We start from the raw sequence: 13,540 nt of genomic DNA, 5'->3' as shown, positions 1-13,540 counted from the left end.
AAAGATCTTTAATTCATTGTATTACTTAAATATTAATTGAATGAGTGGAATATGTTAACAGTCTAAATTACGCAAAATATTTTACGGACACCGCCAAAATGAAGTATGAACTTTAAAAAGTTTGTGACACTAGAAAGTTTGGGAACCCCTGCTCATTCTTAATTACAAGTCGTGTATATTAGACTATTAAAACATCAATTTAACATTACATTTTTACTAAGTCATACTACTTTTGACCAAAAAAAAAAAAGTTATGGAACGACGTGTTTCAACCAATCATGGCTGCTTATCCTACAATTTTTTGCACCTCCCTAGCATTTGTTTTAACACCTCCCTAGCATTTGTTTGTTTTATCACCTCCCTAGCATTTGTTTCTTTGTTTGCTAACATGTACTTTCAATAATTCTATCTTTTAAAATGATTCATGATTATTTCATCATCCTTAATAAAAACTTTTCTATCATTTATTTTTTCATATTATTTAGGTTACGTTATAGCTTCTGCTTTATGAGATTATGCACAGTCACGTATCAGAGATTATTTAATATATATATATATATTGATAATTGAAGTGAAATGTAACTGTTTTAATAAAAATGAAACTGAATGGACAAAGCCTTTTTGGCTAGTAATCGTCCATAGAGGTCAATGAAGATTGTATATTTGGCAGAACTGATAACAACAGAACAGTTCATCATAACACATTACTGACATCTAGCGGAATATTTGTAATGATGAGATGGTACAATAATACATTTAAAGATAGTTCAGTATTTTCGTAAGCTAATTAATGTTTGATTGTATTAGACTGCATTATTTATTCTAATCTTTATATACTGTACTTTCTTGTGATCAAATAATATTCAATTAATTCCTACTCGAGTTTTGATTTTCTCTAGATAAATAAAAATGTCTAGTGAGATTATTGTAGAAAAATGCATTTAAAAATAGTAGATCTCCTATTTAAATCGTATTTTAGTACATTTCCCATTTTATCGCATCATCAGAATTCATTAAAAAGGATAGACCCTACACAGGTCGTGAAAAATGAAAATGCAAAAGCGCAACCATTTACAATTGTTTCGCAACCTGAAGGTTTTGCACCAAGAAATAAATTCTTGAAACCAAATGACGACACATTATAGGCACAAATACGCGATGAAAACTATGTACTTCGATTACGTTGACCGCGGACTAAGACATTGCACATGTTGAGTAAGTATTGTAGGTAAAGTAGAAAAGAGAAAATGATTTGACCATAGAAATCGTCATGTGGTATTGTAAGAGCAGACAATGTAAGATGATTATAACGAAAAAAAGTATTATGTAACTTTCGATCGAGAAGAATTCCTGTAAATAAGAGACATGACGGAATCAAGCAGGATAGCCTAAGTTGGATTATTGAGAGCGGCACTCACCACGTTGACGAAGTCCTGGAATGTGATGGCAGTGGTCGTCCTTTCCTGTGCCCGCTGCAGCAAGATGTCCCTCTTGTTGGCGTCCACCTCCGCCATGAACTCAGGATTGTTGAGCACCTCCAGGAAGTCATCCCACGGGATCTCACCAAATCCTTCAGGATCGTACTGGAATACAAATAAAAAAACAATATTTAAGTAGGTAATCTTATTAAGATTCTGGCTGATATTTTGACCTACATCTATTACCATGACGATATACTCGTATGTCTGAGGGAGATCAATAAAATTGTTTGTGTATAGAGTGAACCCTAAGTATTGTTATTAATTTCGGGGGGGGGGGGAGTTATTCTTTGAGATATTTCAAACAAAAACGTTTAATAAAGTTTTGCATAAGATTTGCATAATATATACGTTACTGTGTACGTTAACAGAAAACCACAATTCCAAGTCACACAGAGATTGTGTGCACTCGTTGTGGGTCTCTGGCGTTTCGTCAGTCCGCGCGAGTTGTGTGGATATAAAGGGAAAAGTTGAGACGGTGTCGGGTGGAGTTCCCGGGTAGCTCAGTGGTAGAGCGCTGGTACGTTCAACCAGAGGTCCCGGGATCGATACCCGGCCCCGGAACAATTTTTCCCTTGAAATTATTCAAAGTTTTGCTCGTTTTTGCTTACTTTTGGAGATAGAAATTGAAGGTTCTTTTTTTGGAAAAACAACCATAGTCCAAAAACATACATTTTCAGGGAAAACAAAAAAACTATTTCATGGGTGTTGATGACACTTCAAGTATGAAATTCATCATGCCATTTCTTAAGGTGTTGTAGAAACTTGGGAAAACTGCAGTACATTTATAACTTAAATTGCCTCACAGAAATATATTGTGTAAATGTAGGTAACTGAGAACAATAGTTGTTTTAAAACAAATACTGTGGACAATTACTGTAGTTTTAACAAAAAAAAAATCTTCTGCACCTAAAGATGACTCTATAACTAATACAAGAATTCATGTGCTAAAGTATTTTTATCTGAGGTAACTTTTGTCGCGTACATAAGAAGCAGTACTGTCAATCTACTACAGTTTAAAATTGTATGGATAAATATTTCAAGATAATACGAATGGGATATTTTGTAAATGCTACCATCGTCCTGGAAAATGGCTGTTTTCACAAAAAAAGTCTTTGGACTATTGTTGTTTATGAAAACCGCTGAAAATTTCAGCTCTTATAACATAGGACTATAACGTGTTCCCCCCCCCCTCCATTAACAAGTAGTTCAGTTGATGGTCGGTACAATTCGCTCACATATGCTTAATATCTAAAAAATTTGCATTTTTTGGACTGTGGCTCTTCTTTTTTTTTTTAACCTTCAATTGTTTCATATGAAAAATTTCGTAGCGTGATTTGGGAAAGCTATTAGTTTAAATAGCAATATCCTCAGTCAATTTAAGACAGCAATGTATCTATACTAATAATAAATCTGTAGCCGAAAATTTTCTGGTAATTTTCGATTTTCCAAAAATATCTGGTCCTAACATATATAATTAATTACCCTGAAACCGAAAATCGCTTTTTTGAAATTTTTGTTTGTATGTCTGTCTGTCTGTCTGTATGTTTGTTACCTTTTCACGCGATAATGGCTGAACTGATTTCGATGAAAATTGGAATATAAATTAAGTTCGTTGTAACTTAGATTTTAGGCTATATGGCATTCAAAATACATTATTTAAAAGGGGGATTATAAGGGGGCCTGAATTAAATAAATCGAAATATCTCGCTTATTATTGATTTTTATGAAAAATGTTACATAACAAAAGTTTCTTTAAAAATAATTTCCGATAAGTTTTATTCCTTGAAAAATTTTGATAGGACTGATATTTAATGAGATAAATGAGTTTTAAAATTAAAATAACTGCCATCTAAGGCCGTGTAATGAATTAAAAAGCAAATGACTTCGTCTATAAGGGGCCTTGGACAGCAACAATCGAAAGCTATGAAAGATAGCCTACAGATAATGTTTTTGCGTTTCTATGAAGTAATATCGGAAGCTAAATTAACCGATTTGTATAATTAATTATTAATTCACCATTGGAAAGTGTAGTTTCTCTGGATGGACATAATGCTACGTATATTGTTATTACAGTAACTTCTGAGTGAATCGAGGACAGGTAAGATTAAAATAGCTTCTTATGCACAGAAAACTTGATAGGCTATTCTGTATATTCGTTTCCTGTATTTCCTGAACTAATTTTTATGACCAAATGAGTGGTCTCTGGATCAAAATGATCGCATTTTAATGTTTTAATTCAATTTAAATTAAGTAACATAATAAACGATTTAATCTTCTATCAAACACGAATGTTCCCTGGATCAAATGTCCTATATTAATTATATAATTACTTTATATATATTTCTAACGGGTGCAGCGGAGCGCATGGGTACGGCTAGTTATGATATATGATAATAAATGATTGAAATAATTTTAGTTTTCTCCTATAAATATGTAGAAATTTGAATCGAACAAATGTAGTATTTTAAAATTCCTGTTTAAAACGAAAAGTTACATTTGTTCGAATCAAATTTCTCCACATCAAAGGGCAAACCTAAAATTGTTTCAATAATTTATTAACATAATGCCCTGCTCCCTTAAATTGACTGAGCGTATTGGGAATTAAATCAATGGCTTTTCCAAAACACGTTATGAAATATTCCATATAAAACAATTTTTTACTCGAAAAGGGAGCAAAAACGAGCAAAATTGTATTAAACTTTTTTTTTTTTTTAATATATCAAAGAATAACCGCCTGAAAATAATCATATTACTTACAATTCACTCTGTACATCTCAAGTCAAGTGTAATATATTACTAGTCACCGATGTCTTCAGTAGAGGGGGAAAGGAACTAGCCATCCTACCCCATTATCTCCTGGCTTAGTCGTCTCATGAGTGATACCTTATTGGTGTCACTTATGGGGTTCAAACCTGCCTTTGAACAGTTGACTAAACAACAAAAGTTAAATATATAAAATGGAATGATAATGAAAGTGAACAAATAAAAAATAGTATAATGAAAACAGAGTTCGAGTCCTCATGGGGAATGAAATTTTCTCATGAAATTTCGGCCAGTGTATGGGACCGATGTCCACCCATCATCGTGATGCACTTGGGGAGCTACGATAGGCAGCGAAATCCGGTTACGCAAATCAGCTGTAACGGCTGGGGGGCTCATCGTGCTAACCACATGATACCTCCATTCTGGTTGGATGATCGTCCACCTCTGTTTCGGCATGTGGCCGTGAGGCCAGCAGCCGGCTGGTCGGTCTTGGCTCTTCATGGGCTGTAGCGCCACGGATTATTATTATTATTATTATTATTATTATTATTATTATTATTATTATTATTATTATTATTATTATTAAAATGAAAAGAGAAGCATACGGTCAAAGATGTAGCAAAGGTAACATTCTTTGAATCGGTTATTTAGCAAAGCTGTATCAGTTATCACTCTTAGTTTTTTTCAGCCCCGAGCTTTCCTGCAAGGACGCGTTTTCTCGTACCTTTCTATGTCTCTCCTCTCATTCATTCATTCATTCGTTCGTTCGTTCGTTCGTTCGTTCGTTCGTTCGTTCGTTCGTTCGTTCGTTCGTTCGTTCGTTCGTTCGTTCGTTCGTTCGTTCATTCATTCATTCATTCATTCATTTTATTCCATAGATGTTACATGAGCAATGAAGCTTTAAGATGTGGACAATTAATATTTTTCTCCTTAAATATTAATTGTCAATATAACAGATGTTACTCTGTAGGACAAAATAATAATAATAAGAAAATATATATCTTTAACATGCGGGACAAGTCAAAATTTTACAATATTACAATTACAATTTTTACAAATTTTTACAGTTTTACAATTTAGTAATTTTCTACAATTTTTTTAATTTTGTGCAATTTTTTACAATATTTTGGCGAGATGTATTCAGATGAGGTGAGGTCCGAGGATTCGCCAAAAGATTACCCGGCATTTGCCTTTTGGTTGGGGAAAACCTGGGAAAAACCCAACCAGGTAATCAAATCAATGTCATGCACACATGACAGCTGTAAGATAAAAATTAGATAAATGCTAAGGGCCAAAATTCTTCAGCAGCAATGTAGACATTGAGAATATCTCCAAGGTAACTAGCACAGTGTACACTTGTAACAGCAGGAACGCAGGCCTACACGTGGACATTTGTACCCGGTCCCGTGCACGTGCTACCTGGCATGTTGCGGCTTCCGCAGCCTGTGACAACAGCACGCAAACGTATGCAGCGCCACTGACTGATTGATTGGACGTCAATAGCGGCAAGCCGACGACGACGTGCGTACTGGCACGTGACGTCGCGTGGCTAGATACTGCAGTCAAGGAACAGGGTCGTTCAGGATGCCTTCCGAACTTACAGGTTTGAAGAACGCAGAGATGGCTTGTTAACAGTGATATTACATCAAATGTGAGGCTATTTGCAGACGACTATAGAAAGATTAGAAATAATTCAGATGTAGATGCTATTCAAACAGACTTGAATAAAATTTATAACTGGGCGTTAAAGCATAGGATGAAAATAAATGGTTCTAAAAGTAAATCTATAACATTTTGTAAAACCCGAGAGGAAACTAGTCTTAATTACGAATTCAGTGGTGTTGTAATTCCGCAAGAACAATTTGTAAATACCTAGGAGTGTATTTAAACTCCACACTTTCTTGGGGAGAGCATGTTGATAATGTTACGGGTAAAGCATGGAGGGCACTTCACTTTATTATGAGAATCTTGAGAAAGGCTAGCCCCAAATCGAGGGAAATAGCATATATAACGTTAGTGCGACCGTTAATGGAATACGGAACTACGTGTTGGGATCCCTATAGAATATACCAGATAAATTCCTTAGAAAGAATCCAGTATAGGGCACGAAATTTGTTAAAGGTAAAAGAGAAGATGGAAACGATACGATAAAAGAACTTAAATGGGAAACTTTGGAAAACAGACGTAGGAAAACTAGAATAACATCATTGTATAGAGCACATCTAGGTCAGAAAGCATGGGTAGACATAACGGCTCGGTTAGAAAAGCCAACGTACTATGGTAGGAACGATCATGATTTTAAAATCAAATGTAGGAAACAGAAAACGGATGTAGGTAATTTCTCATTTTTAAATAGAACTATAAATGATTGGAATAACCTACCTGCAGCGGTCTTTGAGGGCTGTCCTTCCTTAAGGAGATTCAAGAATAATTTAAAAAGTTGTATATAAAGTGAAAATTAAAATTAAGGTGACATTCAACATTTAATTTTTTAAGGTGACATGTATTTATCTAGGCTGACGAGTTTACTTCCTTGGTTTGAATTGTAAATTATTTAAAAATAGCGTGTAAGAGGGCCTTAGACTAGAAATGTTTAGTTTAAATGTAGTTCTGTTTATAAGTATGCATAAGGATGTAATTATTTGGCTTATTTGAACTGTTGTATTAGTGAAGCGAGGTGAGTCAGTGAAGTTATGGTATTACAGTGCAGTGAACAGTTCCGATCAGTGATAATTTATAGCGTCAATGAAATGTGTTCTATAGTGTCAGTGAAATGTGTGCTAAAGTGTCAGTGAAATGCGTCATAGTGCCACTACAGGGAATGAGATGAGAGTAAAGTGAAAGACTATTGAAACTTATGTAGGACCTATAGATAATTATGTAGGTTGTATTGTAAAATTAGGTATTTTATTTTATGTTTTATTATTATTGTGTTAAATTGTATTGTGTGTAAAATTGTATATGTGTAAAATTGTATTGTGTATTGTAAATTTTATTGTGTATTGGTTATCATTTTATTATGTATTGTTAATATTGTATATACCACTGCCACCGGGTGCTTGCCCACTTGCAGTGTAAATACATACATACATACATACATACATACATACATACATACATACATACATACATACATACATACATACATACATACATACATACATACATACATTATGGATATGTAACGACTTGTATTCCGTCGTAAAATAATACAAGACTGCCATATAGTTTGGACACAAAGGCCAGAAGAGGAGAGATGAGTATCAGGAAGACAATAGAAGGAGGAAGAGAAGCAAGGGGAGAAGATATGAGCAGGAAGAGAAAATATTAGAAAGAGAAGAAAAAAGAGAGGGCGAGAAAAGAGATACCAAATTTTGCACACCTCTACTCCCTCTTACTTATCTGTCCGATTCCACAGTTTTTTCTCGGTATCATAACTTAAATACTCGGTCACAATATAACACGCCAGAAATACCACTCCACACATCATCTCTTTATTCATCTTTCACTGTTGCTACTTCTCGTCACTGGAATTCTCTGCCGCCTGAAGTCAAGGGCTGCGAACTTTAATTTCTTTTATATGTAAATTAGAAAAATATCTTATGATGAGTTGCCAGACCTAACGCGTTGCAAATATTTAATGGAATGTGTTCCACTGAATTTATTTTTTTCTTATTTTTATTGTGTAATCATGTAAATCGTGTTTATTTATCATTTAACGGCAATATGTATTCCACTGTGTTGTTTTTTTATTATTAATCTGTTTTTTTGTGTACATTTTATTCAATTGTCGGTTTCTGGTTTAATTATGTAAATCCTACTTAATTGTAATCTAATACTAATATGTATACTAATGTGTTTATTTTTATTTTTACTGTGTACATTTTTTTACTGAATTATCGGCTTCTGTTTTTATGTGATTCGTATTTGATTCTAACAACATTAATATGTATTTCACTATGTTTATTTTTATTTTATGAGGTAAATTTTTATGTAACTACCTCTTTTGATCTCATTATGTACCTAAATTGTATCAGTATGTAATTACTTAATTCCGATCCAGTTTTATGTTCAACTATGTAAGCAAGTTTTAATCCTGGTTGAGTGTAAGAGAAGGCCTTACGGCCTTAACTCTCCCAGGTTAAATAAAGCCATTATTATTATTATTATTATTATTATTATTATTATTATTATTATTATTATTATTATTATTATTATTATTACAGAAAAAAGAACAAAGATGAGGAAGAAAACTAGAGGATAAGTGACAAAGAAGAGAAAGGGAAACGAAGAACAAAAGAAGGGTAAAATACAGAAATCATGAATTGGAGAAAAAAGAGAATGTGGAAAGTGGTGGAAAAATATTATGAGGAGGAAATGGAGGGAAAACGTAACAGAAGAAAGTGAGGTGAAAAAAGAAAAAAAGGAGATGAAGAAGGTGAGGAAGTAAAGAAGGGAAAACATAATAGAATAATATAAGAAATAAGATAAGGAAAAAGGAAGAGGAGGAAAAGAATGGAAAACGTAATAGTATAAGATGAAGAAGAGAATGAAAAAAGGAATAAAAAAGTTTAAGGGAGAAAGGAAGTGAAAAGGGAAAAAAGAAGATGAAGTGGAAAAGGGTAACGTAAGAGTAGAAGATGAAGAAACGACTGGGAAAAGAAATAGAAGAATTTAAGAGTAGAAGATGAAGAAACGACTGGGAAAAGAAATAGAAGAATTTAAGAGTAGAAGATGAAGAAACGACTGGGAAAAGAAATAGAAGAATATAAGAGTAGAAGATGAAGAAACGACTGGGAAAAGAAATAGAAGAATTTAAGAGTAGAAGATGAAGAAACGACTGGGAAAAGAAATAGAAGAATTTAAGAATAGAAGATGAAGAAACGACTGGGAAAAGAAATAGAAGAATTTAAGAGTAGAAGATGAAGAAACGACTGGGAAAAGAAATAGAAGAATTTAAGAGTAGAAGGTGAAGAAACGACTGGGAAAAGAAATAGAAGAATTTAAGAGTAGAAGGTGAAGAAACGACTGGGAAAAGAAATAGAAGAATTTAAGAGTAGAAGGTGAAGAAACGACTGGGAAAAGAAATAGAAGAATTTAAGAGTAGAAGATGAAGAAACGACTGGGAAAAGAAATAGAAGAATTTAAGAGCAGAAGATGAAGAAACGACTGGGAAAAGAAATAGAAGAATTTAAGAGTAGAAGATGAAGAAACGACTGGGAAAAGAAATAGAAGAATTTAAGAGTAGAAGATGAAGAAACGACTGGGAAAAGAAATAGAAGAATTTAAGAGTAGAAGATGAAGAAACGACTGGGAAAAGAAATAGAAGAATTTAAGAGTAGAAGGTGAAGAAACGACTGGGAAAAGAAATAGAAGAATTTAAGGAAGAAAGGGAGGGGAAAAGTTAAAAACAGATGAGGTGGAATATATGGGGAAAAGAAATGTAGAATATGAAGAAAAAAAGACATGGAAGAATTTAAGGAAGAAAGGAAGGCAGAAAAGTAAAAAAAAAAACGATATGTTGGCACAGAAGGAGAAACGTAAGAGTAGGAGATGAAAAAAAAAGAATGGGAAAATAAATGTAAGAATTTAATGTAGAAAGAAAGGGAAAAAGGAAAAAAAAGATTAAGTGGAAAAGAAGGGGAAAAGTAAGAGTAGAAAATGAAGAAAAGAATGGGAAAATAAATGAAAGAATTTAAGGAAGAAAGGAAGTGGAAAAGGAATAGAAATATTTAAAGAAGAAAGGGGAAAGGGAAGAAAAGAAGATGAGATGGAATATAAGGGGAAATGTAACAGTAGAAGATGAAGAAGAGAATGGGAAAAGGAATGGAAGAATTTAAGGAAGAAAGGAAGGGGAAAAGGAATTTGAGAATTTAAGTAAAGAAAAAAGAAAGAAAAGAAGATAAGGTGGAAAAGAAGAATACACGTAAGAGTAGAAGATGAAGAAAAGAATGGGAAAAGGAAAAGATAAAGTTGAGGAAGAGATAAAGGGAAACAGGGAAAAAGGAATATAGGGTGGAAAAGAAGAGTAAACGTAAGAGTAGAAGATGAAGAAAAGAATGGGAAAGGAATGTGAGAAGTTAAGGAAAAAAGGGGGAAAAGGAAAAAAGAATATGAGGTGGTAAAGAACGGGAAATATAAGAGTAAAAGATAAATAAAAGAATGGGAGAAGTTAAGGAAGAAGGAAAGGGAAAGAGGGAAAAAGAATATAAGAATATAAGAAATTTAAGAGTAAAAGTTAAACAAAAGAATGGAAAAAGAGTGGGAGAAGTTAAGAAAGAAAGAAATGGTAAAAGGAAACAAGAATATGAAGTGAAAAGAAGTGTAAACGTAAGAGTAGAAGGTGAAGAATAGAATGGGATCACGATTGGGAGAAGTTAAAGAAGAAAGAAAAGGGAAAACGAAGAAAAGAAGATGAGATGGAAAAGAAGGAGAAAAATAAGAGTATAAGATGAAGAAATGAATTGGAAAATGTATGGGAGAAGTTAAGGAAGAAAGGAAGGGTGGAAAGTGAAAAAAGAATATGAGGTGGAAAAGAAATGAATGGAAAGGGAAGAAAATAAGATTAGGTGAAAAATGATTTGATCATATACAGTCCATCCATCTAACTATCCATAAAATTTTGACCACAAAGAAACTTGGGGGAGGGACGATAAGACGGTCCCAGAAAACATGATGATCATAATATAGCATAACCAGATCTTAAGACATTACCTTTACAAGAAACAAGACCTTACTGGAAGGCAGAAAGACAGACTTAAGTAAAAATGTTGGAAATTAAGGGACTGAACTTGGCAGCAGGTTCTAGTTACCATGCAAACACAGAAGCGGACGTTGTTTATAATAAATACGTTTTACATTCACGTTCTTAAGTCACATATTTTCTGCAGTTGACTCTAAAAGTAGTCTAATTATCTGGGACTAAAACGCTTTGAATTTGATGTTAAAACATCAAAAGTCATTCTTTCTCAAATGGGTCATCTGATTTATAATAATAATAATAATAATAATAATAATAATAATAATAATAATAATAATAATAATAATAATAATAATAATAATAATAATAATGATTTATTTTAGCTGGCAGAGTTAAGGCCGTAAGGCCTTCTCTTCCACTCAACCAGCAAAAAGTGTATATACATATGCATGAACTTACAAAGAATCCAACAATTTGATTTAGATGAGAGTTACATGTATACAAAAGTTAATTACAAATTAAACAACAAAATACTATGAACTATTAATTAAACACTGAAATAAACTGTGTAGCAGAATTAAACTAAAATACATAGAATGTTAATATATTTCAAATAATATTAGATAATAGAAAGAGATTATTACGAGACAATTAAAATACAGCACAATCAGGATGATGTCTAAAGAAAAAAGTAACAATGTAGTCAGTGATAGTTTAAATCAGTATGATTGGAGTGAAATGCTAATAAGGTTATCTTTTAAGCTATTCTTAAAGGTGTTTATTGTCTTGCAGCCCCTAATACTTTGTGACAAGGAATTCCATTGACGCGAGGTGGATATTGTAAAAGATGATGAATAACAAGATGTTCTATGAAGAGGTATACTTAGCGTGCCACAGATAAGTGATCTGGTATTTACGTCGTGGTTAGAGTATAGATAAGAGAAACGAGACGAAAGGTAATTTGGTGTTGAAGTGTGCAGAATTCGAAAAAGTAAGATTTATATGTTGGGAGTGAATTTAAAAATTTAAATAAAATGATATATTATACTGCAGTGATTCTAAAATGTCAGTGCTCCATGAAAGAATCCATATTTACATTTGTAACACGTTTTAAAACGAAATGTGTTAAGGGGAGATCTAAGAACAAGCTGACAAAAAAAAAAATCACAATTTGTAAAAACTAATCTAAAAAATATTACATAGATACTGGGAATCTCTGCACAAAATTTTACGGCCCAAATGTTAGTCGATATAGGTTTCAAACAAGAGTCACAGATTAGTCCTAGAAAAAAGATTGGAGAGGGACTTGGACTAGAAAATAATTTCAAAAATGATTCCTCTTCAGGATTTAGAATAATTTATTTATCAATTCTTTCGTGTGCTATAAAAGAGAGCCTGTTGTTGTTGTTGTTCTTGTACGTCACAAGAGGTAAAAAAATAATTAATCATGTGGCAAGTATTCAAACTTTACGACTTGTTACCCGTAGTACTCAATTTTCAATAAAGAAGGAGCATTTTCTCAGAAACTATTTGAGATAAAGTAATGAAATTTTGGACACTGCTTTATTATTGCATAGTGCAAATGTCTCTGCGGAAAAATTGTTCTTAGGTGAATATTTAAAGAACTTTACTTTGGCAAAGCAATGAAATTAAAAAAGAAAAAAAAAATACTACTGCATTTTGAAAATTTATTTTGAAAAAAAAAAGTTGAAGTTTCAAAATTCTGTCTGCAGGGATTTGTTACATATAATATAGAGAAAATGTGTACAAAATTTCATAATCATATCTTTAATAGATCATGAGAAAATGTTTCTTATATTTTGTGATATCAGGTTTGGTTAGATGGGTTTGTAATGAGGCTTCCTGACATGGTAAGGTATTGTAATTAAGTTTCATTATAGAGTCAATTATTGTAAATACCTGTATCAAATTTTAGATGGATAACTAAAAAATTGTGGGATCAGTGATTAATTATATATAGCCTAAACAATATATTTGAGACTTCATCTCACTTTAATAATCGGCGTTAGATACTCGTATGTATTAGAAGAGCAGCTACTGAGTATAGAAATGCACTGGATTGCATTTATATTTAGAATATATTATAATTATTACAAAACAAACTAGAAACAGATGGTTTATATACAAGGCATATAATTCAGACAAAAATGTGTGTATATTAAATTGCTCAAGATTCATTTGTATCCATTAATATAGAAGGTATTAATAAAATTCTTTATGTATCAAAAAAAATAATTCTATTAAGGGAAGCACGATACATAAGCGGAGAACTTGAAAATATCTTTTGAAAACAACAGTCTCTTGACTGTATTTTTACACTTGCAACAGCAACAGCAGCTGCCATCTGTGTTCAACTTTTAAAACTACCTACTCCATGTGTTCAACTGCATTCTCACGACCCCTAGCGGTCGATCCGATAACACTCTTCTACGTCACGCTTCAGAAACAAGGAACAAAAAAGTAAATAAAAAAGAACATCGACCTTTCTCCATCGTTTCTCTTTCTAAATTGTGATTGGAATTGTGATGAAGAACGACAGGGGTGCTCACCCCCCGCCGGGTTACGGGATCGAAGA

General features: G+C 32.8%; 1 protein-coding gene across 1 annotated transcript in view; it reads right to left on the bottom strand.

Moving 5' to 3' along the window:
* Positions 1-1,388: 1,388 nt before the first annotated feature.
* LOC138705618 (rhomboid-related protein 3-like) overlaps positions 1,389-13,540 on the bottom strand; it is a 498,578-nt gene continuing 486,426 nt past the window's right edge. The window contains exon 4 of the mRNA XM_069834219.1: positions 1,389-1,583. Coding sequence (XP_069690320.1) covers positions 1,389-1,583 — 195 coding nt within the window. The remainder of the gene's footprint in view (positions 1,584-13,540) is intronic.

This window comes from Periplaneta americana, chromosome 9 (genome assembly GCF_040183065.1).
Source record: "Periplaneta americana isolate PAMFEO1 chromosome 9, P.americana_PAMFEO1_priV1, whole genome shotgun sequence".
NCBI lineage: Eukaryota > Metazoa > Arthropoda > Insecta > Blattodea > Blattidae > Periplaneta > Periplaneta americana.
The sequence above is the reverse complement of the archived record's forward strand: the minus strand, read 5'-3'. Positions and strand labels throughout refer to the sequence as shown.